General features: G+C 48.6%; 1 protein-coding gene across 6 annotated transcripts in view; it reads left to right on the top strand.

Moving 5' to 3' along the window:
- ARID1A (AT-rich interaction domain 1A) overlaps positions 1-24483 on the top strand; it is a 69378-nt gene that overhangs the window by 39565 nt on the left and 5330 nt on the right. For 3 of the 6 annotated variants that reach the window (XM_064589711.1, XM_045898363.3, XM_064589712.1), the window contains 14 exons: positions 12280-12520; positions 12804-12896; positions 13422-13589; positions 14231-14543; positions 15916-16061; positions 16156-16265; positions 17489-17698; positions 20169-20376; positions 21709-21841; positions 22014-22189; positions 22534-22684; positions 22766-22894; positions 22978-23074; positions 23529-24420. In XM_064589711.1, the coding sequence (XP_064445781.1) occupies positions 12280-12520; positions 12804-12896; positions 13422-13589; positions 14231-14543; positions 15916-16061; positions 16156-16265; positions 17489-17698; positions 20169-20376; positions 21709-21841; positions 22014-22189; positions 22534-22684; positions 22766-22894; positions 22978-23074; positions 23529-24420 (3067 nt within the window). The remainder of the gene's footprint in view (positions 1-12279; positions 12521-12803; positions 12897-13421; positions 13590-14230; positions 14544-15915; positions 16062-16155; positions 16266-17488; positions 17699-20168; positions 20377-21708; positions 21842-22013; positions 22190-22533; positions 22685-22765; positions 22895-22977; positions 23075-23528; positions 24421-24483) is intronic. The other 3 variants (XM_045898364.3, XM_045898365.3, XM_045898366.3) reach the window with 3 other exon arrangements.

Below are 24483 nucleotides of genomic sequence, written 5' to 3'. Positions count from 1 at the left end.
TGTTGCAGGAACAAGTGAAGGAGACAGAAATATGGTCTCTGCCATACTTTGATCTAATCTTGAGTTTGCTTCTAATTAGTAGAACCTGAATTGTATCTAAACCCATTCACAAGGGATTCTGGGAAACGTGGTTTTTAGCTTTTTAACCTCTACAATTAAGAAAAGAGCAGAATGGAGACAGCATGAGCTGGTCCATAGAATGTTCACTACACTAACAAAAACATTACACCCCTCCCCCTTACCTCCCAACCCCCTAACCTTACATATGAGGAACCTAAGACCCAGAAAGGGTAAAGGAGGACTTGCCCAAGTCATTAGGTAAACGAGAACATTTGGTTCCCTGACTTCCAGTCCAGTGCTTTAACTATTAGGACCAACTCCTATAAAGGATCAGTAAAAAGCTCCTTTAAGAGAAAGAAGAATGCCATATTCTCTTCTGGAGAGAAGGAAGAGTTATATAGAAATGTGGGGCTGAGATTTCTAGGCAAAGGTAGTGATACTGTAGTTTCTGGATTTAGGTCTACTCTCCAGGAAGATGGAGAAAATACTCTGGAAGGAAGAAACCTCAAAAACTAGAATTTCTTGAAATTCCTGAGTCAACGTATGGATGAACTCAGTTGCCTTGGTGACCATGGCTTTCTTCCACTGCCATGCTCCACCCCACTTCCCTTTCTCTCCTATTGGTGCTTTTTTTTTTTTTAAGATTTTATTCGAGAGAGAGAGAGAGAGAGAGAGTGCAAGCGAGCATGAGCAGAAGGGGCGGAGGGAGAGGGAGAAGCAGACCCCCTGCTGAGCAGGGAGCCCAATGTGGGGCTCTATCCCAGGACCCCAGGATCACGACCTGAGCTGAAGGCAGATGCTTAACTGACTGAGCTACCCAGGTGTCCCCCTATTGGTGCTTTTATAACCTGCAAAGCTGTTTGGGAGATTACCTCAGTGAAGTACATGCCCTGGCTTCTGCCATTGTCCTTCTCCGAAAAGACCCAACAAAATCAGAAAGCCAGGCCCCAGATGTGTGATGGCCAAGCTGTGTCTCATCTGTCCTAGGGAGCTAGAGGGGTGTTGGGCTTTTTGAACAAGAAATAAACCAAGCCCTCCTAGAAATACTGTCCTTCAGAAACCACTAGGGCCGCCCTACACAAGAGTGAGAATCTGTTCCACCAAACTTGGTCCAGAGGGGAGGACCCCTGGGTATGGAGCTATGTTAACATACCTGATAAATCAAGCATAGAATTAGTGCTGTTGTCTTTTTTCCATGTTTCTAAGATATTTGGCATTCAATCTTTGGGGACCAGTGCTTGCTCTCTTGCGCCATCCACTTCCACAGCCTGACCCTTTTCCATCTTCCCCACTTGGTGTCAGCATGGAATTGGCTGGTATTGTGACATAGTCTCTGATTGCCATAGGGTGGAGCTCACCTGCAAGCGGCTTGCTTGCTTCCCATTTGACCTTTCCCAAGGAAGCTAAGAAGCCATGCCTTGTTGAAAGTGGAAACTGAGAGTTGAAGGCTCAAAATGAGAGTCAGCAAACCTGTCCCTTAAGGCCAGCTTTGATGTGGAAGGAGTATTGAATATTGTTTACAGAGATAAGTGAAGGTAATTGCCTTACATTCTGGGGAAGTTAGGAGAAAGATCAAGTTCCAAATAAACAGAATCAGTGTTCAGAGGAACTGTTATTAAAAATATTGGTCATTTTCCCCTCATCTTCTACTTATTTATTTATTTATTTATTTATTTTTTAAGATTTTATTTATTTATTTGAGAGAGAAAGAATGAGAGACAGAGAGCATGAGAGGGAGGAGGGTCAGAGGGAGAAGCAGACTCTCCACCGAGCAGGGAGCCCGATGCGGGACCCGATCCCGGGACTCCAGGATCATGACCTGAGCCGAAGGCAGTCGCTTAACCAACTGAGCCACCCAGGCGCCCCAATCCTCATCTTTTACTTTTAGAACTTGACTATGTCTTCCCTGTGTTCAGAGTTGTTCTTCTGGTTTTAAGGCCTTTGGGGTTGATGGCTGTCTATTCTGGTTTAAGATGCTATTCAGTCCAGGGGCGCCTGGGTGGCTCATTTGTTAAGTGTCTGCCTTCAGCTCAGGTCATGATCCTGGGGTCCTGGGATCGAGCCCCGCATCAGGCTCCCTGCTCAGCAGGAAGCCTGCTTCTCCCTCTCCGACACCCCCTGCTTGTGTTCCCTCTCTCACTGTGTGTCTCTCTCTGTCAAATAAATAATAAATAAAATCTTAAAAAAAAAAAAAAATGCTGTTCAGTCCCTACTCTCAGATCTGTTTGTTGTATACTTTCCCCAAATCTTTGGATTTTATCTAGACCAGTAGGCCATGGTAGGGAAGACCACTGGCAAATAACATATTTATGGGTTTAAATACCAAACCAAGGAGGCCATTGAGCTCCCTGGACCTTGGTCTAAGCTCTGTTCAGCACAGTGCCAACCTTTCCTTCCCTAGTTGTGCATGTTGTATCCTTGCTCGCTTTCTGGTTGCCTATAATTCTGAGGGACAGCTAGATGAGGTGGAAGCCTAAGGCCACACCCCCTCTCCCTTACACTTCTCATATCTAGAACTCTGCTGCCTTTTCTGTGTTTCTTTCCTCTCCCCTCTTTCCCCGTCCTCTTTGCTCAAGTTCTAGGATTTCAGCTGATGATCATGGTGGAACAAGGTCTATGTGGTTGGCTTTCCTAACAGGAAATGCTTAACTTGGGGAAAAGTAGGGAGTTCCTAACTTCTTTGCTTTCTCAAGCTTTACAGTGCTTGTTTCCTGCTGGGATTAGAACAGCCCTTTTCCATAAATATGCACTGTTCTTGACTGCTCTAACTCAGGCCCAGCTCTGACCCAGTTTCACTTTTTTCAGATTTGAGTCTGTTAGCTAGTGACCCTTAAAACACTGTTCATTTTTGGCCAAGAGGTGGTTTCTGACTAGATAAGACATTTCTCCCCTGGCCCAAGTGAGAGGCCTTTGCAGGGGAGGGGTGTGTGTCCAAGGCTGGTCAGGCAGGTAACATGGTATTTTACAGGCCTCGTGGGGACTGTGGCAAACTGGAAAACAAGGTTTCAACTGATTGCTACACTGTGGGGAGTTCTAGGATCTATTTTTTTCACGAATTGGGAAATTGGAGTTTTTAATGTAAAATCTCAGAATTATTAGAAGGGTCTGTATGGGAGTGTTGTTCAGTGGGTTAAAAGGTTCTCTGGCACTTGTGGGTCTGTCTCTGCAGCTTCGTGTGGTCTGCCCATGTAGCTTGGGCTCCCTTGGAGCTGGTATTTAGAATTTTCTGAGGGTGGGGGCCCCTGTGGGGAGAGACATCTACCCATTGTCGACTCTGCTTGTGTTAGGTGTTTGTTTTATTGGTTTGGGGAGGGGGAAGTGCAGGGGAGATGTTGAGCAGAAGCACTCAATGTGATTAAACCTCTAGCCGAGCAGATCTGTGGGAGCAGAATATCGACCCCTGGAAAATCAATGGCTGCTGCAGTGGCCAAGCTGCTGTTTGCAGGGGCTCCCACCGCAGGAGTGCAGGCAGCCCCCCAGTCTTTCTTCTCCCCTTTCTCATCTCAGAAACGCCCTCGGCCCCCACCCAAAGGGGCACACCTACCTCAAGAGATTTTGCTGAGGTGGATTAGAACAGCGGGTTCTTATATTTTTGTAATTAGATTGAAATTTCTCCAGTGACACAGAGCCCCGCCTCCCAACAGCCTCCTTTCCAGACGTTCCTTCCCTGCACTGCAGTTCCATCAAGTGCTCTTACCCAAGTGGCCGGGGCCTATTCGGGGTTGTACTTTGCAGTTTTAGACAGGAGGGTTCATTCCCTTGATGCCAGCGCTCGAGTCCCTCCCTCCACGTGGAGGTCTGGAGCTCAGGTATGGGATTATGGTGGGGGATCAAGGTTAAAGGAAAGAGAGAAAACTAACAGAGATTGGGCCTACAGAGGATGCTTTTGAGTAGATTATTCACTGAGTAGCTTCTCAAACATGTTGTCTTTTGTGTCCCTGGCATTTTTCTGGTCACTAATAAAGTAGGAGGAGCTAGCCTGGTCCTGCTGTGGTCCTACAGGCAGATTCAGCGCAGTGCCATCCGTCCTGCCACAGCCGGTCCAAGCATCGCCTCTGGGGTGAGGGTGAAGGGCCAGGGAAGTTGTGCTGACTGTTGAGGCTTTGCCCCTCCAAAGCTGTTCTGGTCTTTGAAGTCTCCAAGGCAAAAAATGATTTTAGTCTGTAGCACCTATAGCTCGACTTCGGGTAATTGGCCTTCCTACCCAGTTCTCTTCAGTGACTGGGAAATGGGCCACGCTGCTGTGTTAGAGGAGGGCTCTGGTGCCTTTCCCCCATCCCCACCCCGCGTGGATCACACCTGTGGGCAGGGGGTTGAAGCTTGTTTGGCCTCTGCCCCCCAGAAGGGAGCTTCCCCACCTTAGAGTTTGGGGAATGGAGCCCCTAAACAAAGCCTAATTGTCCTGCAGTTAGGAGGGTGACTGCAGGGCTGGGTGAGGATTTGAAATCGCCTGAGATGAGGCCATCTAGAGGCCACGGGTGTTTTGACTTCTCTCTCTGGACCACACCCCTGTGCCTGATAATAGGGGTAGAGCACATTCAGTATGAATACCAGCAGAGATCAGATACCAGCCTACATAGGACTTAGCTTCCTGAGGGTCTCCCTAGATTCTGAGTCACTCTCTACTTCCCCCCCTCCCAACTCCCTGCACATTAAGTACCCTTCTAAAGACCCAGAGGTGAGAAAAAGTACTATACCATTTAGTGTAACAAAAGTAAGTTTAAATTGAGAATTATAGATGAAAGGGCTGATTTGAAATAAACCACGAGAGAAGGTTTAGAAAGGAAGAATGGTTTATAGGAAAAGCGACTAGGCAAGAGGGGAGTGTGTAGCATTTGTAGACTTGTAGAGTTAAATTATCTAGTTTTAGTCTTTCCTTTACAGAGCCAGGCAAGGCCTAGTGAGGTTAACTTGTTACAGCCATGGAGGTAGTCCCTCAACATGTCCAGAGGCAGGTTGTGGCCGGGCTTCCAGGCTTTGTTTGGAGCATGGAACCTAGCTTCTGATAGTGGCAAGCTTCCACCTTACAGTAGAAAGAGCGCAAGCTCTGAAATCAGAGGAATGTGGGTTTGAACTTGAGTTCTTCTATGTGATAGCTCTCTGTCCTTGGGCACGTCATTCAACTTCTGAGCGCTTGCTTTGGTAAAACGGGGAAGATAACTGCATCTAGAAGATGGTTGTGAGAATTAAATGTAAGCCAGCCACGTACCTGAGGGCTAAGCACGTGAGAGTCACATATTTGTGTTTGTTCTGCTTCCCTTCAAGAGGGAGGTACAAAGAGACTTCCTTTATTCCTCTTTTTCCAGCATCCTTTGAATTTGGAGATTTGGTCTCCCTGAGTTTTATTTATGAACTCTGACATGTATATATAAGAGATTTCCTCTTGGAGGTGGGCCTCTGAAAAGCATTCTGGAGACCAGAAGAGTTCTGACCCTTCTTTACTGTGCATCCCCCATCAAGCAGCCCGAAAGTACCAGGAAGAAATGACCCATTATCCCCAGAACAATAACCTATTGTTGAAAAAGAGAAGAGGGAGTTTGGTTAGGGGTTTTTGGAAACTTGGGGTAGGGGTTAGGGGTTAGGAAATCAAGTTCTCTTAGCCTTTCCCAGAGCAGTTTCTGCTATTCCAAACAGTGGGTGTAGTTCAAGCAGGAGATGGTGTTTGGTCCTAAGCTAGAAAGATGGTGCCGTCTTCTGTGGCTTTCCTTTTCCCTTCTCAGCCACCTGCTTAGCCCCGACTCGAAAGTACCACCAGTAGTAAGAGGCAGCCTGTTCTGTGTATTGATTTGTTCCTGGCATTTCAGCCAGCACGAGCTAGCCTGCTCTCTGGGCAGAAATGGCAGCTCATCTGTTGGGCTGTGACCACTCATCAGAGTTCTGTAACTCTGGAGTCAGATCACCCTTTCTTCCATTTAGCAAAGACTGTGGAAAAGAGAACCTACGAATGAAACTTTATTGTACTGAATATTTTTTAGAAGTATTTGGTAGAGGTAGCCTCTTCTCCCCTGATCCTTGACAAATAAGTTGCTTAAGGAAGTCTTTATGAAAAACCAGGTCTCCCCAAAACTTATTTGCCTTAAGTAGTTCCTATGTAATTATGTTTGCCGTACTCCTTTTTCCTTGAAGTTTCTCTCCTTTCCAGACAGAAATGCTGTCTACCTTTCTTCAAGGGTCGAGTCTGCCAATCTTTTCTGTGTTCTTCAGGATTTCCTCCCATTCTCCAGCATGGGAGCAGCCTCCTGCCGTGGCCATGAATCTGTTCGGTACGCTGCCGGAAAAACACTTGAGAAGTGCCAGTGCAGATCTGGTCATTTCGGGCTGTGTATTTGGGCTTTTTTTCATTCAAGGAAGTCATTTAAGTGAGTGTGGCTGAATTGCAAGGTTTCCAACACACCCACACACACACCCCACCCACCCATAAGTGTATATATAGGATTTACCTGGTTCTCTTGGTGGGTGGTTTCCCCGCCAGTAGTCAGCACAACTTGGCAAAAGCTCTTCTCAACTGAAAGAGGACGAGAACTCCATCTGGGGGTTAACAAAAGCTCCATTTCTCAAGGACTCATCCAAATTTATGAGAAAACCCTGAATTGAGCATTTCCATGAGCCTGTTCTTTAGACTTGCCTATTGATGTTATTTAATCTGCTTGGCAGAACGAACTGATGTCATCCTCAGGCTCTCTCAGGAGACCGTTTAAACCCCCTTCCTCTAACCCTCATCTGGTATCTTCTGCTTGAAAATGTACTTCATCAGGGAGGCAGTTCATGTTAAAACTTGCAGCCCTGGGGCGCCTGGGTGGCTCAGTTGGTTAAGCGACTGCCTTCGGCTCAGGTCATGATCCTGGAGTCCCGGGATCGAGTCCCGCATCGGGCTCCCTGCTTGGCAGGGAGTCTGCTTCTCCCTCTGACCCTCCTCCCTCTCATGCTCTCTGTCTCTCATTCTCTCTCTCTCAAATAAAAAAAAAAAAACTTGCAGCCCTTCCTGTGAGAGCACTAGCAGGCCTCCCCCAACCTCCTGCCCCCCTCCAACGAGGTATGGACTGTGTGATTTCAGGCATGGTTTTGTTGTGGTGTGAAGAGAAGGTGTTAGCTGCCGAGTTCTGTTTGTCAGCAGAGCCTGACAAACCCATGCTGGCACTTGCTGGGGCTGGGCAACCAATCACAGCTGGAACAGTTATCGTCATGGAGTTCCTATGGGCTTCCTCTATCAGGTCACATCCCAAAATAACATTGGGCAGTATTTCAAGTGAAGAAACGAAGGCTTTCGGGGCTGTAGCCAGCCTGGAGTGTGAGATTCTGTGTGAAATAGTTGGACCTGCTCCAGCGCTTTTGATCTGCATGGTAGATGAGCAATAAAATGCATGAAACACGTTGGAAACACGTGAGGAAATTCTCCCTGGCCCTGCTGCTTCCTCGGAACTGGCAGGGCACTGAGTGGGCTGATCCTCACCTCCCATCTTTCAGCAGGATTATGCTTGGAAGAGAACAAACCTGGGAAAAGATATCTTTCCACTTAAGGGACATTGCTACAATTCTTTCAATAGACCTCTTGGAAGATACCTGTTAGGTGGGCCCTTTTGCAAGAACCAAGACACCCTGAGTTTTGAAATGCTAAAAGTAGCCCCTGCCAGTGAGAGTAGGGGCTTGGGTTGATTGAACTTTGTGTGATAGGTGTGTTGTGGAAAGCCAGACTTGTTCGGCACATTGAGGTCTGACTCAACAAGCAGACATCCGCTTTTTGTAGAACAAAAGACCTGAAAAACTGGCTTTTTGTGGGGTAGAAAGCAGAGGTGTGTCCCATGTACTAAAAGGATGTGGAGGGGCGCCTGGGTGACTCAGTCGGTTAAGCGTCTGCCTTCAGCTCAGGTCATGATCCCAGGGTCCTGGGATCAAGCCCCACATCAGGCTCCCTGCTCAGCGGGAAGCCTGCTTCTCCCTCTCCCACTCCCCCTGCTTGTATTCCCTCTCTCGCTCGCTCGCTCTGTCAAAAAATAAATAAAACTTTAAAAAAATGAAAATAAAAAGGACATGGAATTCAGAGCAATATCTGTTCATGTAGATAGAGGGGAGACACTTCTTTTGGAGTCTTCCTCCCCACCAGGCCCTCCCATTTCCCAATGAAGACATTTACTGTGATTAAGCTACTGGGACTGATCGATATGTCTTATATCTTACACTGCTTGTGTGTTGTCATATCTCTCATTCCAGGCTGTTACTGCTGGTACTGCATATTCCATATGGCCCCATCCATATGGTGCCAGTGGAGTTTCATGCATATGGCCCAGGGTTACCATGAACTCAGATTTGTCCAGTCCCCCTATTGTATAACTGAGAAAACCAGGCCCAGCTTGTTGCCGGCTTGTCCAAGGCCACAAGTGATAAGTACCAAGAACTCAGCTTTGGTTTCCTAACTCAAAGGTGTAGTACTTTTTCTCAGTCCATATAGTATCACAGCATAATGGAGAGAGAAAGAACATAGACTTTGGGGTTCAGCAGACCTGGGTTCAAAATCTAGTTTCTGCTACTTACTTGCTGGATGACTTGGGCATGTAACCCAATCTCTCTGAGCATCAGCATGCACATATTCAACATGTTAATGGTAATAGTACCTGTTTCCGAGAATAGTAGAAAAGTAAGGAACTCCATAAAGTGCCTGGCACATTATACATGCTCAGATGGTAAATGGCAAATGATTTGTCCCTTCCTATGCTAACATTCTGGTTCTTTAAAAAAACAAAACAAACAAACAAAAATACAGAAAAACAGGGGGGCCTGGGTGGCTCAGTTGGTTAAGTACCTGCCTTCGGCTCAAGTCATGATCCCAGGGTCCTGGGATCGAGTCCCACTCGGGCTCCCTGCTCAGCAAGGAGTCTGCTTCTCCCTCTTCCCTTGCCCCTCCCCCACTGCTTGTGTTCTCTCTAGCTATTTCTAGCTCTCTCTCTCCCCCACCCCCAAATAAATAAAATCTTTAAAAAGAAAAACAAATTTTTCTTTTAAATCAACTACCCCCATGCTGACAAGTTGCCATCTGCTGAAAATGACAGTTTGAGAGATTGGCCTCAAACCAACCAAATCAGAGAGATAAGAAGATTAATGCTATTTCCTTCCCCACTATTATTCTGTGCTCAGGCATCCCAGCCCACGTGGGGCTGCTGTTGACAGTGGTTTATTTAGCACTTTTTCTCCAAGGAGCTCAGGGCACTTTACCAAAACTGATGGCCCTCCTCAGAGTGTCTCTGTGAAGAAAGCCACCACGCTGCCACCACAGATACCTCCAGGGTCCTGAGAGCCCAGTCCCAGGGGTTGCCAGTGTTTTCTTCAGGCTCCTGGGATCTCTCAGCTGGACTAACACATTCACTTACGGATCTGTGGAGAACCTGGTTTTTAACAGAAGTGTGGCTGAAGGAGCCATCCGTAGGCCCCGTTCCGACTCATAGCAGTGGTTGGTGGGCTGTTGTTGGGTTTTTTCTTCCCTTCCGCCCCGCCTCAGTTCCTCAGATTTCCAAGGGTATATACCCAGTTGAGCAGGGATTCCTCAGTTGAAGGCAGCAGAAATAGAGCAAAGGGGAACTTTGGCTTTACCTCTACTATCTGAACTGTTTTTACCATGAGAGTATTCATATTTTGTTTAATTAAAAACAAAAATATTCAGGGGCACCTGGGTGGCTCAGTCGGTTAAGCATCTGACTCTTGGTTTCGGCTCAGGTCTGATCTCAGGGTCCTGGGATTGAGCCCTGCATCGGGCTCTGCCCTCAGCGGGGAGTCTACTTGAGGATTCTCTTTCCCTCTCCCTCAACCGCCCCCCCCAATGAATACATACATACATACATACATACATACATACCGAAGATAATTCAAAACACTTAATTTTCCAAAGCCATTTGAATAGGGCCAAGTTCTTATGGATGGACCTTTGATTCCTATTCTTTTTCAAAATACACTGATTTCTTTTTTCTGTAAGCAAGTAGTTGTATTACCGGAAGCTGGCAGATCAATAAGGAATGGGTCCTGTTCCAGGAAGGAATGCTGAGGGAACCTACTGGTCCCTAAAAGAAAGCTTTCAGCTGTGGTTTCTGTTACAGGTCAGGGCCTAACAAGTGGCTTTCAAGGTCTACACAGTTGGCTTTCTCTTGTCTTCTTGCTGCTGCCTCTTTGAGTTTATTCTCCTTGGCTCAGAAGCCAGGTGTCCCTGGTATAGCTTAGCCCTCAACATGGGGGTGGAATTCTCCTTTCTTGGGATGAACCCAGGGCTTTATATAGCTCCAGGTACTTTAGTCCTTTGAAAGGGAAGACACCTTCGGGTGTTATCTACAGGAGAGCCTTCTTGAGTTCTTGTCCATGCTGGGACTAATTCTTACTTCATATTTAAAGCACGCTATGGTGTGCTAGCATTTTGGAAAGCTAGCATTTTCTGACTTCTGAGCTAACAGTGGAGAGCTGGACACAGGCACAAATGCATACCTACCTGCCTGCCTTGCCTTCAGGACAAGCTTTATTCCCATAGAACTCCGCGGAAATGTTCCCAGCTTAGTGAAGTAACCAGCTGATTTGCAGAAGGTCCAACCAACATAATACTTTGGGGAGAGCCTAAGAGGTGCCCTCTGGCCTTCAGTGTTATTGTCAGACTCCAGGGTCAGTGTTATCTTGAGCTAATCTTTTTAGGGTGAGCTTGTTGTAGGAATAGGAATAGACTTAGGCCATTTTGGATCTCCTTTCTCTTCAGATGTCTCTTTAAGAGAACTTCTTTTTTAAACGTTTGAGCATTAGGTGTTTCCCAGATCTGAGCCCCTACCCAAAGCTCTCATCCTTTAGTTAGTTCCCAGCCTGAAGTTGACGTGTGGTGTTGAACCAGTGATGCTGCTAGAGAATGAGGTTGGGGCTGGGTGTGCATTTCCTGTGGTGAATATTTTTCATATTGAGCTCCTGGTTGCTAATCTCAGGAGATTACTGACCTCGAGTGAACGCTATACTGATGAATTCAAGGTAACTAAAGCCCCCCAATAAACATCAAGTTTTCACCAAAAAAACAAAGCTAGGAGGAAAACTGATTTGCTCAGTTGGTAAACATTTGTTCATCCCTGTTGTGGGCCAGTTGTTAGGAATGTAGTCCCAGATCTTCTTGGCAGTTAAGGAATTGTCTCATACAATCTGTCCCTTTCCCACGTCCTACCCTTTATGTTTACTGTGTGGTAACTTGGAGCAAGTGCATCCTTGGTAAACGTAGGTTATAATAATCTGATGGAGAGGGGGTCTGTGAATGTTGCCCAAACTTGTTTACCATTCTCCTGTAGCTAGCTCCTGGTGCCATCCTGGCAGTATTTTGTCAAGTTTCCCCATCAGAAAAGAACTAAAGTCTCACTGAAAGAGCAGCTTTCTTGTGACTATAGAAGTTGGGGACAGGAGGGGCGCCTGGGTGGCTCAGTCGTTAAGCATCTGCCTTTGGCTCAGGTCATGATCCCAGGGTCCTGGGATCGAGCCCCGCATTGGGCTCCCTGCTCAGCAGAAAGCCTGCTTCTCCCTCTCGCACGCCCCCTGCTTGTGTTCCCTCTCTCTGTGTCTCTCTGTGTCTCTCTCTGTCAAAAATAAAATAAAATCTTGGGCGCCTGGGTGGCTCAGTTGGTTAAGCGACTGCCTTCGGCTCAGGTCATGATCCTGGAGTCCCTGGATCGAGTCCCGCATCGGGCTTCCTGCTCGGCAGGGAGTCTGCTTCTTCCTCTGACCCTCTTCCCTCTCGTGCTCTCTGTCTCTCATTCTCTCTCAAATAAATAAATAAAAATCTTTAAAAAAAATAAAATAAAATCTTTAAAAAAAAAAGTTGGGGACAGGAAAGAAGATGAAAGTGCTAGATGATCTGCTCTGATAGATAGACCATGGGTCAGCAAACTACAGCTTATGGGCTAGTTACTTGTTTTTATAAATAAAGTTTTATTAGAACACAGTCTACCCATTTGTTGAAGGATTATCTCTGACTGCTTTAGCACTATGGTGGCAGAGTTGAGTAGTTGTGACAAAGACTAATGGCCAACAGAGTCTAAAATATTTTCTATCTGACTCTGAATAGAGTTTTGCCATCTGTAAGCTTTAGTATCATGACTACATAACTTGTGCAGTGTGTTTGCTCTTGGTTGGCTAGGTAAAATATTAATTGTGTAGTACAACTGTTGAAAGAAGTCTTTCTGCCTAACATTGCTAATCCATATGCTTATGTGTATGTTTCAGGATCTATCTGGTTCAATAGACGATCTCCCCATGGGGACAGAAGGAGCTCTGAGCCCTGGAGTGAGCACATCAGGGATTTCCAGCAGCCAAGGAGAGCAGAGTAATCCAGCTCAGTCTCCTTTCTCTCCTCATACCTCCCCTCACCTGCCTGGCATCCGAGGCCCCTCCCCATCCCCTGTTGGCTCTCCCGCCAGTGTTGCTCAGTCTCGCTCAGGACCACTCTCGCCTGCTGCAGTGCCAGGTACCTTCAAGTGCTGGACTTCAGGGAGAGGGAAAAGGGACTGGCCCCCAGTGATATCAGGGAGCCCCAGCCTTCCACTGTCACAGAGAACATCTCTGGTTCATGTCTGCGAAGTTTCCATTCAACATTTGAAGAAGAGAGATGGGAGCCCCTTGGTGGGGGTCCCTCTGTGTATGTGTTACTGGGAGGTTTGGCCTTGGCAGGAGCCATTTCCAACTCTGAAATGACCTCCTGGCTAGAATTTCCAGGCTTAGCCATGACTGGCTTCTTTCTCTGTTTGGAGCAGGCAACCAGATGCCACCTCGGCCACCCAGTGGCCAGTCGGACAGCATCATGCATCCTTCCATGAACCAATCGAGCATTGCCCAAGATCGAGGTGAGACCCTGGGCTTTCAGGGAGGTGCAGAAGTCTAAGGGAGCCATTTGATTATCCTGTACAATAGCTTTTGGAGAATCGTATGACCAGGAAGCTTAGGACAATCCCAGCAATGAATTGTGAAGTTAGAGTGGGTTTAACCGTGTTGGTGGCTCCAGTATTGTGTTGCCCCCCAGTGTTGTTTCTCAGTGTTTGTGCTCTAATGGATTCCTTCCTACATTGTGTCTAATTTGGTCAGCAGATACTGAAGACTTGGCATCAAATCTTTACCCTTTAAATCCTGTCCCATTTTGTTGTCATTGCTGTTTGTCTTTTCAGACCCCCATTTAGTAGAAACAGTTGGCATGCCCTGGTTGGTGGCAATGTCACTTTGGAGGGTGCCTAAAAGAGCACATAATTATATAGCAAATAGAGACTTCGTAGGTAGTTGCTAAAGAAAATGTAGATGGTGAGGTCTTATGATAAGGGAGAACATCTGTTCTCATTGTACTGAGGTAATAATATATGGACACTACCCACAAATAGGTTACATGCAGAGGAACCCCCAGATGCCCCAGTACAGTTCCCCCCAGCCCGGCTCGGCCTTATCTCCGCGTCAGCCTTCGGGTGGACAGATGCACACAGGCATGGGCTCCTACCAGCAGAACTCCATGGGGAGCTATGGTCCCCAGGGGAGTCAGTACGGCCCACAGGGTGAGTATGTTACCCAGTTAGGAGTACATAGAGGTGTATACATATGCTGCTCTCTGGGTTGTAAGAGTAGGACTGCCCTTTGCTTTAAATCCACCAAAGCCAGGCCCTAAAATAGGGCAGGACTGTCACCATGGGAAAGTCCCTGAATATCCCTGAGTCTCTCCTTCATCCGTAAAATGGGGAGAAGGTGTTTAGCTCAAGACTGGGCAAACACTTAATGGTAATTAAAGTAAATTAGTCCTAATAGAATGTATCTTTCCTCAAAATGAGCCCTGGGTGGATCTAAAGCTGAATGTCTTACACAGAACATGGAAGAGACGGCAGATTGCCCGTGTAGAAAGGAAGGAGTTCTGGGAGTTGAGGGGCCTGGGTAGCAGCAGAGCCTGCCAGCAAGCCTTGCTCTGTGCTGCACTGGCTTTAGGATGAGAGGACAACTGAGGCCTGCCTTTCTGTGTTCCTGGCCTCCTCCCCCCCTTTTTTTTAATGGGGTGAAGGCTGCCATGAAGTTGGTCTCTTATCAGACCAAATAGTGAGTGATTCCTATCATTTATTATCTTTGGAGTTTTAGAGCTGAGCGAGATTAAGAAGTTGCTACTGAGTCACTAACCAAGTCTCTGCGTCTTCTCTTCTTTCCTTCCCAGGAGGCTACCCCAGGCAGCCAAACTATAATGCCTTGCCCAATGCTAACTACCCCAGTGCAGGCATGGCCGGAAGTATGAACCCTATGGGTGCTGGAGGTCAGATGCATGGGCAGCCTGGCATCCCACCTTATGGCACACTCCCTCCAGGGAGAATGAGTCATGCCTCCATGGGCAACCGGCCTTATGGCCCTAACATGGCCAATATGCCACCTCAGGTTGGGTCAGGGATGTGTCCCCCACCAGGGGGCATGAATCGGAAAACTCAAGAAACTGCTGTCGCCATGCATGTTGCTGCCAACTCTATCCAAAACAGGTAAGGCCTGGGAAGCGAAGAGGGTGTCAGCAGAAGGAAATAAATTGTAAAGTGATTTGGGTTGTTGAGATGCTTCTGGATCTGAACCATGCCATCTTGGTAAATATGTATTTTATCGAGAGCTCTTTAGAAAACTGGGTTTCCTTACAGTGGGAAAGAAAACCAACAAAAGTGCTGATTCTTAAGCATCTTCAGTTGGTATCAAATTTCACATGTCCAGATATTGTATGTAAAGAACTTTAGAAAGCATAGGTTATTTTGATGAGTAAAATAAGTTTTCAGAGTTTCTCCGTTTCTTCTGTCAATCTAGTTTTCTGGTTTCCAAAAGGATTTCAATGATACATATAACTTGGATCTGTAGTGTGAGAAATAGAGGATGGTAAGGTTGTGGTTTGCCATTTCTCTACTGTTCTGTGTGGTTCTTCGTGTTTGAATCTGGCACTAAAGTGCAGAGAGCTCATGTGATTTGGTTTAATGACTTTGAAGATTCATCTGTTCTTCCTTGGACACTCACTTTGGTGGCCGTTCACTTCAGTGAATATGATTCTACTGGCTTTTGAAGGCTCTGTCTGTGTACCCCTCTGTTGGTGGCTACAGTTCTTACAGTGACTCTTGTATACTGGAATGCTTATGAACTAAGGTAGAATGGGGGGGTTAATGGTAAAGAGATGGGTTTGGTAGTGTTTCAAAATGATGGAAGCATAGAGTTTGCGGTAGGTACATCAAGAAAGCACCTCCACGGGGCGCCTGGGTGGCTCAGTCATTAAGCGTCTGCCTTCGGCTCAGGTCATGGTCCCAGGGTCCTGGGATCGAGCCCCGCATCAGGCTCCCTGCTCCACGGGGAGCCTGCTTCTCCCTCTCCCACTCCCCCTGCTTGTGTTCCCTCTCTTGCTGTGTCTCTCTCTGTCAAATAAATAAATAAAATCTTTAAAAAAAAGGAAAAAAAGAAAGCACCTCCAGGTGCTGTGCCATGAGGGGTCCAGTTTGGTTGGGTTTTGACATGACAGAGTGGTAAAATCTAGGCCTTTTGCCATAGAGAAGCCCTTAAATGGAAACACATTTTGACACTTAGAGGGAGGCAGTACTTAAGAGACACGGTAGGGGTCCCTTCTCCAAGGATTGTATCCTTTAAAATTGAGCTATGGTTTCCTGTTTGGAGCCTGAACCATCGTAGAACCTTTCGTGGGAGGTAGTAGATAGGAATGTCTGGGTCAGGTGGTACATGGTTGTGGTTTGGGAAACCCATAAACTTTTTCCTTGTAAGCCTCACTAGATGATCTTGGCTCACAAACTCTATTTAGCTCAGTTCCAAATATGAAAGCTCACTGTATCTAACTCTTGTCTCTCTCTCACTTTCCATCTTCTTCCTCAGGCCACCAGGCTACCCCAATATGAATCAGGGGGGCATGATGGGAACTGGACCTCCCTACGGACAAGGGATTAATAGTATGGCTGGCATGATCAACCCTCAGGGACCCCCGTATCCCATGGGTGGGACCATGGCCAACAATTCAGCAGGTAAATCCAAGTCCTTGCTCATCCCAGGAATTTCTTCCAGAATGATCTTCATGTCACAAACTTATTGGACTTGAGATTTTTTTCTCTTTTATAGGGATGGCAGCCAGCCCAGAGATGATGGGCCTTGGGGACGTCAAGTTAACTCCAGCCACCAAAATGAACAACAAGGCAGACGGGACACCCAAGACAGAATCCAAATCCAAGGTAATGATTTATATCCTGACTCCTCTCAACTGTCTGTCCCATCCTCTCCAGGGATAGGAAGGAAAAAGAGAAGAGGGTGACTAGACTCTAGCCTTTTATGACATGGACTAGATCATCTCAGAAAAGGCTGATCTTCTGATCATGAAGGGTCCCAGGCTAGTAGCTCATTGAATTAGATTTCATTTAGCCTAAGGGGTCCTGATGTAAATAACACAATGTTCTCACAGCTGTCTGTGATAGAGGAAATGCCAGGCCTGCAGTGTAGAATCCTCTGTAATGCCCTTTGTGAAACTGTGCACCCTGTCCTCATGCATTGATAGGTGGTGTGTGCCATGGGCAACTAGTTGCTCTTCTCTTCCTGGACCTTACTCAGAGCAGCAGGAATGGTTGGTGCCCTGTGTTCTATAGAGAGGAAGATGAGGCAGGTGGGGTTTGGGTCCTTGCTTGGCCTCCCTGTAGGATGGCCCTGAGTGTGCTATCTGTTGGGTTGTGTGGCAGTCTGGGGACCTGTTCAGTGTTTGAATCATTTGAAACATTTCTGCCCTTTGTCATACCCCATTTTCCCTATCTTATAAAGTAGGGGAAATAAAAATGTACAGCTGCCACGTCCTGTGGACCTTCACCTCTGACTCTCAGACCCTTTTAGCCATCCTCCTGTCTGGGACAGGATATTTAACATCCAAAGCCTTTCAGGCAGGTAGGAGACCCTTCCTTTCTTGAGAGGAGGAAGTTTCTTTTCATTTTAGTCCATCCCATTGTCTCAAAATCAACGTTTTGAGTTTCTTGAGTTCTCTGAAACAGTCTATAAAATCATGCCCAGCCTCCTGGGTAATAGCATGGAAGTAGTATAGTGACATTGTTGTCAGGTGGATAAGGGTTTGACACTTAGCTCTGCTACTTAAAAACAATGAGATTTTAGGAGTGGCCTCCTGTGCCTGCTTCCTTACCTTTGAAGAGGAGGATAATTAATAATGGCTGATATATAAAGGCGTCTAGCATGGCACCCAATGCATAACATATAGGCAGTGTTAGCTTCCTTCCTTTACAGGAAGAATTTCTAGCTCCCATTTGGTCTTCTGACCTTGCGAAGGCAAGGGACATGTTACTGACTACCCCAGAATAAGAAGCTTTACCAATGCCCTAATCAAGGGACTTCTGAGACCACCCTTAGCATAGGCTTTGAATCTGACCGGTTCCTATGAATCTTGACCTGCCCCTTCCAGAAATCCAGTTCTTCTACTACAACCAATGAGAAGATCACCAAGTTGTATGAGCTGGGTGGTGAGCCTGAGAGGAAGATGTGGGTGGACCGTTATCTGGCCTTCACGGAGGAGAAGGCCATGGGCATGACAAATCTGCCTGCTGTGGGTAGGAAACCTCTGGACCTCTATCGCCTCTATGTGTCTGTGAAGGAGATTGGTGGATTGACTCAGGTGAGTGCCTAGCACTTGGCTTCCTCTGTGGTTGCAACAAGCCTCTCTCTAGGTACTCAGTGGCTTCACCTGGTGCCAAGCATCCCACAGGGGCATCACCGTCTCCTGCTCTCTGAGGCACACACTGACAGACTGGAAGCACAGGGCTTCCAGAAGATAAGACAAAGACAGGAGGCTGAGACCTCCCTGGGTAGTAGGAAGTATTAGCAATGAGTTTACCATATGTCTAGGGTCTCACTGGGGTACAAAGATAGGGAAAATGCGGGAGGCAGTTTGGCATAGTAAGCAAGGGCATGGTTTGGAGAGATGAGTCTGGTTTTGAATTCTTTCTTAGCCACTTAACAACACATGTGACCTTAATCAAGGTGAATGACCACTCTGAACCCTAACTTATTTGTAAAGTAGGGGTAGTGTGTATCCTGCTAGACTGTCAAAAGCTAGAAATAATACGCAAAGCTTGCAGCAAGATTTCTGCCATGTAAATTGGTCTGCAAGATGGAACAGGTGTAGCCAGAGTAGTTGCTGACCCTTTCCTTCCAGTCCCAGTGAAGATGGGATTTCAGGAGCTATTTAATAGAAGTAGCTTATGAAGGATGAAGTAGGTGGGGTGTTTAGTTATTCCATATGGCATACTTAAGTGAATGCAGTAATCTGTGCTAAAAACCTCTGAACTGAATACCACCCTGAGCCTTGCCCCTGCTCTGATACCTTATAGCATTGCTTTACACTCAGCCCGGGAGGCAAATAGTTGAGGCAATGCTGTGCTTTGGGAACTTTCCTCCTATGCGTGTTCTGTAGTCATCAGATCAGGAGCCTGCTGTTGGATCTGAGTTTGTGGCTGAGCTCAGGGGGAGGCGTGGCGGGGAGAGACGTGTTCCAAACCTTCTAAATCAGAAGAGGAAAACAGCTGTCACCAGCAGAAAAGAAAGTGATTGGAATGAAGCCAACCAACAGTCAGTTATGAATTCCTTCTCCCTTCAGGCTTTATTCCCCTCCCCCACAAAGGAAAACAAAACAAAACAAGACACGTGCACACCGCCACATAACTGGCGTGGGAAGCAAAGCCACAGCAGGCTTCTGAGGTGACCCTGGGCTTATTCCTGCCATTCTCCCTGGTACTGAGTTCTCCTAGTCAGGCTTCTCCTGCCTGTAGGGAAAGGGAGGGGGCGTCGGGTTAGGTTCGGCATACTTTTGATTGGATAGGCTTCTGGATTCACCGAACCTAGGATGCGGTACAGAGGGAATCCCGAAGCCTGCGCCTGTCTTCCAGTTTGCGAAAGGACACCAGCCTTTTAGGTGCTGTGATGTAATTGAATGCTAAAGTCAGTGGGAGTTCAGAGGAGAAAGAGTGCCGTTAAAAGTTTGTGAAGCTTCCAAGAAGGCAGAATATGAGTCCTGAGCTTCTGTGAAGGATTAGTAGGGTGTAGGTAGAGGAAGGGGTCATCCAGTTGACCGGCCTACGTGGCATGGAGATATAGGAGAGAGTCCGGAACATACCCAACCAGCTCCATCCCCAACCTTCAGGCTTCAGCTCAGATGTTAGCCTGCTCTGGAAAGTGTTCCTGGTCACCTCCCCGCCATCTAGGTTGTCCCTCTCTTTGCTTCCTTATCACTCTTCTCTCTGGTATCACAGGTACCAGGTCAGTTGAGCTTCCTTTGTGTGTTGGGACTGGAAAGCTGGTGTTCCCAGCCTTTGGGGTGGATGAGTAAGCATAAGAATACGTGAAGAAGGAGACCTGCCTGGCTAGAGCAGAGAGACCATCTAACTGTAGGGATTGGGGAATGGTCTTGGTCAGTGTGTCCTGAAGCTTAGGAAAGGAGACAAGTATAGGCTGGCCGCTGGGAGGGCACAGAGAAGTTAGAGGGCCTGAAGCATCTCCTGGACAATCAGGACAGTGACTGGTGAGGGAAGGGGGCTTGTAGTTGGTGACATGTCACTGAGAAGCAGGGCAGCAGTGGCACAAGAATGTAAAATTTGCCAAGAGTCCCACAACGAGAAAACAGCCCAGATATGGAAACCTCCAGTTTGACAAAGTAAGTCTAGCAGAGTGGTAGCTGATATTGCCATGTCTCCATTTTGGAAAATGTTGATTTTTATTGTTGCCTTTGAAGGGGTTTGGATCTGATGGTGATTTGCACACCATTTTTCAGTAGTATACTCGTGTAAAGCATCATACCTTCCGAATTCTGTTCTCTCCCATTAATAATGATGTGAAATTTGCCCTCTTTTGAATAAGCAGTCTGCTAGTTGCAGTGATCTATGGATAGAGCGTGTTGAGGGTAGAGGGCAGCTAGCCATGGATTTTAACATTTGTTGTGGACTCTGCACTGAGGGGGGTTAACTTTGGTGGTTAACTGAGAACTGTGATTCCGTAAGAGATGAGTGCCTGGTAGCCTGATGGGGCTTGGGGCTTGTGAGCAGGAAGACCAGGTGGAAGATGTACCTCGACTCTTCTGGTTGGTTGTACAGGTCAACAAGAACAAAAAATGGCGGGAACTTGCGACCAACCTCAATGTGGGCACCTCAAGCAGTGCTGCCAGCTCCTTGAAAAAGCAGTATATCCAGTGTCTCTATGCCTTTGAGTGCAAGATTGAACGGGGAGAAGACCCTCCCCCAGACATCTTTGCAGCTGCTGATTCCAAGAAGTCCCAGCCCAAGATCCAACCTCCCTCTCCTGGTAAGGATCGGGTGAGCAGCCCCACTAAGGCTCACCCTTCACAGGGAGCATTCAGGGGTCCAGACTCCTTATTCAGCAGTGCGTGGCCCCAGGGACGTGTGCGCTGCCCTGCCCTACCCCAGGGCTTACCACGCTGACAGAGCTAAAGAGCGGACAGTGGCGACTCCCTTGAGAGGTAGTCTGCAGCAGCCCTTAAGTTTTAATTTTCATTGTGCACCTGGCATCTTGCCAAATGTTTGTAAACTAGCGAGTAGGAGGGACACCAGAGGAGTAGGGAAATCTGACAAATCGCAGTGAGGCAGGGCCATCTGGGAGCTTTGGCCCACTGATGTCAGCGCCTTAGAATGCAGCTCAGACTAGAGCCCTGAATTCCCCAGGGAGCTGAGATGCTAATGAATGGGAAGGAGGGGGTGGGGAGGGCATATGAATGGAACTCTCTGATGGGAGTGCCTCTGCCCACCCTCCTTTCTGAGAGGAGGCTGGGGCCTGGGCAAGCATGGGGAGGGAAGAAGGCCAGGGCTCCTAGAAGGTGGGTGTGAACACATGTGCCCTGGTGTTGACCTCTGAGGGTGTAATGAGTGCCTGAGATGACTCATCGGCTGGGGAGGCCTAAGCAGTGGGATATCTGCTGCTGGGAATGGTAACTAATGGAAACATTAATTACTGGTAGTTCTGCTCGCATCAGCTTAGAAGAACATTGGAACCTGAGAGGTGACACTGTGCTAGATGCTTGTGAGTAGGAGCTCCTAGGTTCTTAAAGTACACTGAAGGTTTGGGGCAATGTGGAGCCTTCCTACCTAGGATTCCAGGGGCTCTGACTGGGAACTTGTGCACCAGCATTACAGGGTTTAGTAGGTTAGACAGGGTCCTTGGGGAAGTAAAGAAGAGTAGTCAGGGAAGCTGGCAGAGACACAAGGGAACACTAGCATGGTGATGGCATTGCCACACTACTCCTGTTCTCCAAATGCAAAACAGTATCAAGGAGCAATAGAAACCTCAAATTCCCCAGGGCACCTGGGCGGCTCAGTCAGTTAAGCGTCCGACTCTTGATCTCAGCTCAGGTCTTGATCTCAGGGTCGTGAGTTCAAGCCCCACGTCAGGCTCCACACTGGGCATGGAGCCTATATTAAAAAAAGAAGAAGAAGAAGAAGAACCCTCAAATTCCCTTTTTATTACCTGGCCTTACATATTCCCTGCTGAGAAGGGTGATTTAGGCTTTAAAGAACCCCAGCTTTAGCCTTACAACAGTCCTTTCCAAAGAAACCCCAGGGCATTTGTGTATTCCTGTGAGAGTTAAACACCTGCCGGCTCACCCCACATCTCTGTCCACAGCGGGATCTGGGTCTATGCAGGGGCCACAGACACCTCAGTCAACCAGCAGTTCCATGGCAGAAGGAGGAGACCTGAAGCCACCAACTCCAGCATCCACACCACACAGTCAGATCCCCCCCTTGCCAGGCATGAGGTAAGGCCAGGAGCAGGGGCAGGTTGCTTGGAGGACCTGGGCAGAAGTGCATGAGCTTCTGTGCAGCCCAGGGTGGTCCCTGCTCTGCCCACCCAGCCAGGGACTCTCACGTGCCCTGCTTACTGAAGGAATTGCTTTATTTGGGGTTTAATTGGCTTTCCTCACTCTGGAGCAGGAGCAATTCGGTTGGGATCCAGGATGCGTTTCCTGATGGAAGTGACCCCACATTCCAGAAGCGGAATTCCATGACTCCAAACCCTGGGTACCAGCCCAGTATGAATACCTCTGACATGATGGGGCGCATGTCCTACGAGCCAAATAAGGATCCTTATGGCGGCATGAGGAAAGGTGACCAACTGCTTGAGGACAGGGCCAGGGAAATGGGGGGATATCTTGAGAGTGGTTCACGGTTCTTGTCAAGCCATTCTCGGAGATAAGGCCTTTCCAGACCCAACCACCACTCTTCATCCTTACCTCCTTTCTTGTCTCCCTCTCCCTGGCCTCACCTTGTCACACTTTAACAAGTAGGTGCTCTTTGCTGGTTGGAGCCTCTTTAGATCTCTTCTGAACCCGTCAAGGAAACTAGGAACAAACCCAAGCCCTGAAGAGGGCTTGGTCTTTGGGGCAGGCAAGGTGTAGGCTGCGAGGCCTGCCGGCTTACCGGTTTGCTCACACCTTCCTTCTGCGCACAGCTCCAGGGAGCGATCCTTTCATGTCCTCGGGGCAGGGCCCCAACGGCGGGATGGGAGACCCCTACAGCCGAGCTGCCGGCCCTGGGCTGGGAAATGTGGCGATGGGACCGCGACAGCACTATCCCTATGGAGGGCCTTATGACAGAGTGAGGTGAGCGTGGCCCCTGCTCCTGTCCCACCCCAGCCCCCCACAGCTATTGTGGACTCAACCCACTGCTCCACCTGTGTACAGGACGGAGCCTGGAATAGGACCCGAGGGAAACATGGGCACCGGAGCCCCACAGCCGACTCTCATGCCTTCCAACCCAGACTCGGGGATGTACTCTCCCAGCCGCTACCCCCCGCAGCAGCAGCAGCAGCGGTGAGTGAGGGCTGCTGTCGGCGTCGCTGTGGCTCAGGCCTTGCCACTTCCGCCCTGATCCTCTGGTTCTCTCCCTCCTGCAGACATGATTCCTATGGCAATCAGTTCTCCACTCAAGGCACCCCTTCCGGCAGCCCCTTCCCCAGCCAGCAGACCACAATGTATCAGCAGCAGCAGCAGGTGAGGAGGGCAGCCGGGGTCCCCCCAGGAGCCGGTTAGAAGGCTGAGTTGGAGAGTTTACGGCGGGCTTGCTCTAGGTCCTTCGGTATGCTCCCACCCACATAGTTCTGCTGAAGAGCCGAGCCCTCAGTCTCATCCCTGTTGAGATTCCAGTCCGGTCTCGCTAGTTCTCCAAAAGGGCTAGAAACCGATCTTATTTTGGTTTTTGAACTTTTCTACATTTTTCTACCTAGAGCAAGGGAGACCAGGGGAAATAGGGACTGATTCTTGCTTTCAGAAACAACTTCAAAAGATCGTTTGTAAAGGTGATTCCTTTCTTCCCTTGGAGTCCCTGTCCCCCCTGGAGGCACAGAAGGAAGCCCGGCGAGTGTCTGGTGTAGCCATCTCGGCAGCTGTGCGTCTTGTGTCCCTGCGTGCAGAATATTAACTGCCCCTCTGCTTGTCCCTGTCTTAGAATTACAAACGGCCGATGGACGGCACATACGGCCCTCCTGCCAAGCGGCACGAAGGGGAGATGTACAGCGTGCCGTACAGCACGGGGCAGGGGCAGCCCCAACAGCAGCAGTTGCCCCCCGCCCAGCCCCAGCCTGCCAGCCAGCAGCAAGCCGCCCAGCCTTCCCCTCAGCAAGATGTGTACAACCAGTATGGCAACGCCTATCCTGCCACGGCCGCCGCTGCTACTGAGCGCCGACCAGCGGGCGGCCCCCAGAACCAGTTTCCATTCCAGTTTGGCCGAGACCGTGTCTCTGCGCCCCCCGGCTCCAATGCCCAGCAGAACATGCCACCGCAGATGATGGGCGGCCCCATACAAGCATCGGCTGAGGTCGCTCAGCAAGGCACCATGTGGCAGGGGCGTAATGACATGACCTACAATTACACCAACAGGCAGAGCACTGGCTCTGCCCCCCAGGGCCCCGCCTACCATGGCGTGAACCGAACAGATGAAATGCTGCATACGGATCAGAGGGCCAACCATGAAGGCCCGTGGCCTTCCCATGGCACACGGCAGCCCCCATATGGTCCCTCTGCCCCCGTGCCCCCCATGACAAGGCCCCCTCCTTCCAACTACCAGCCCCCGCCAAGCATGCAGAATCACATTCCTCAGGTATCCAGCCCCGCTCCCCTGCCCCGGCCAATGGAGAACCGCACCTCTCCTAGCAAGTCTCCATTCCTACACTCTGGGATGAAGATGCAAAAGGCAGGTCCCCCGGTACCTGCCTCGCACATAGCACCTGCCCCCGTGCAGCCGCCCATGATTCGGCGGGACATCACCTTCCCACCTGGCTCCGTGGAAGCAACACAGCCCGTGTTGAAGCAGAGGAGGCGGCTCACGATGAAAGACATCGGTAAGGAGACCTCCCTCGTCAGGTTGCTTCATCTGCCCCTTAAAATCTTGTCCATTTTTCTTT

Source organism: Mirounga angustirostris, unplaced genomic scaffold (genome assembly GCF_029215605.1).
Source record: "Mirounga angustirostris isolate CCGP_5_RB_7025 unplaced genomic scaffold, mMirAng1.0.hap1 SCAF_4, whole genome shotgun sequence".
Lineage (NCBI taxonomy): Eukaryota > Metazoa > Chordata > Mammalia > Carnivora > Phocidae > Mirounga > Mirounga angustirostris.
This window is presented reverse-complemented; position numbering and strand designations above follow the sequence as displayed.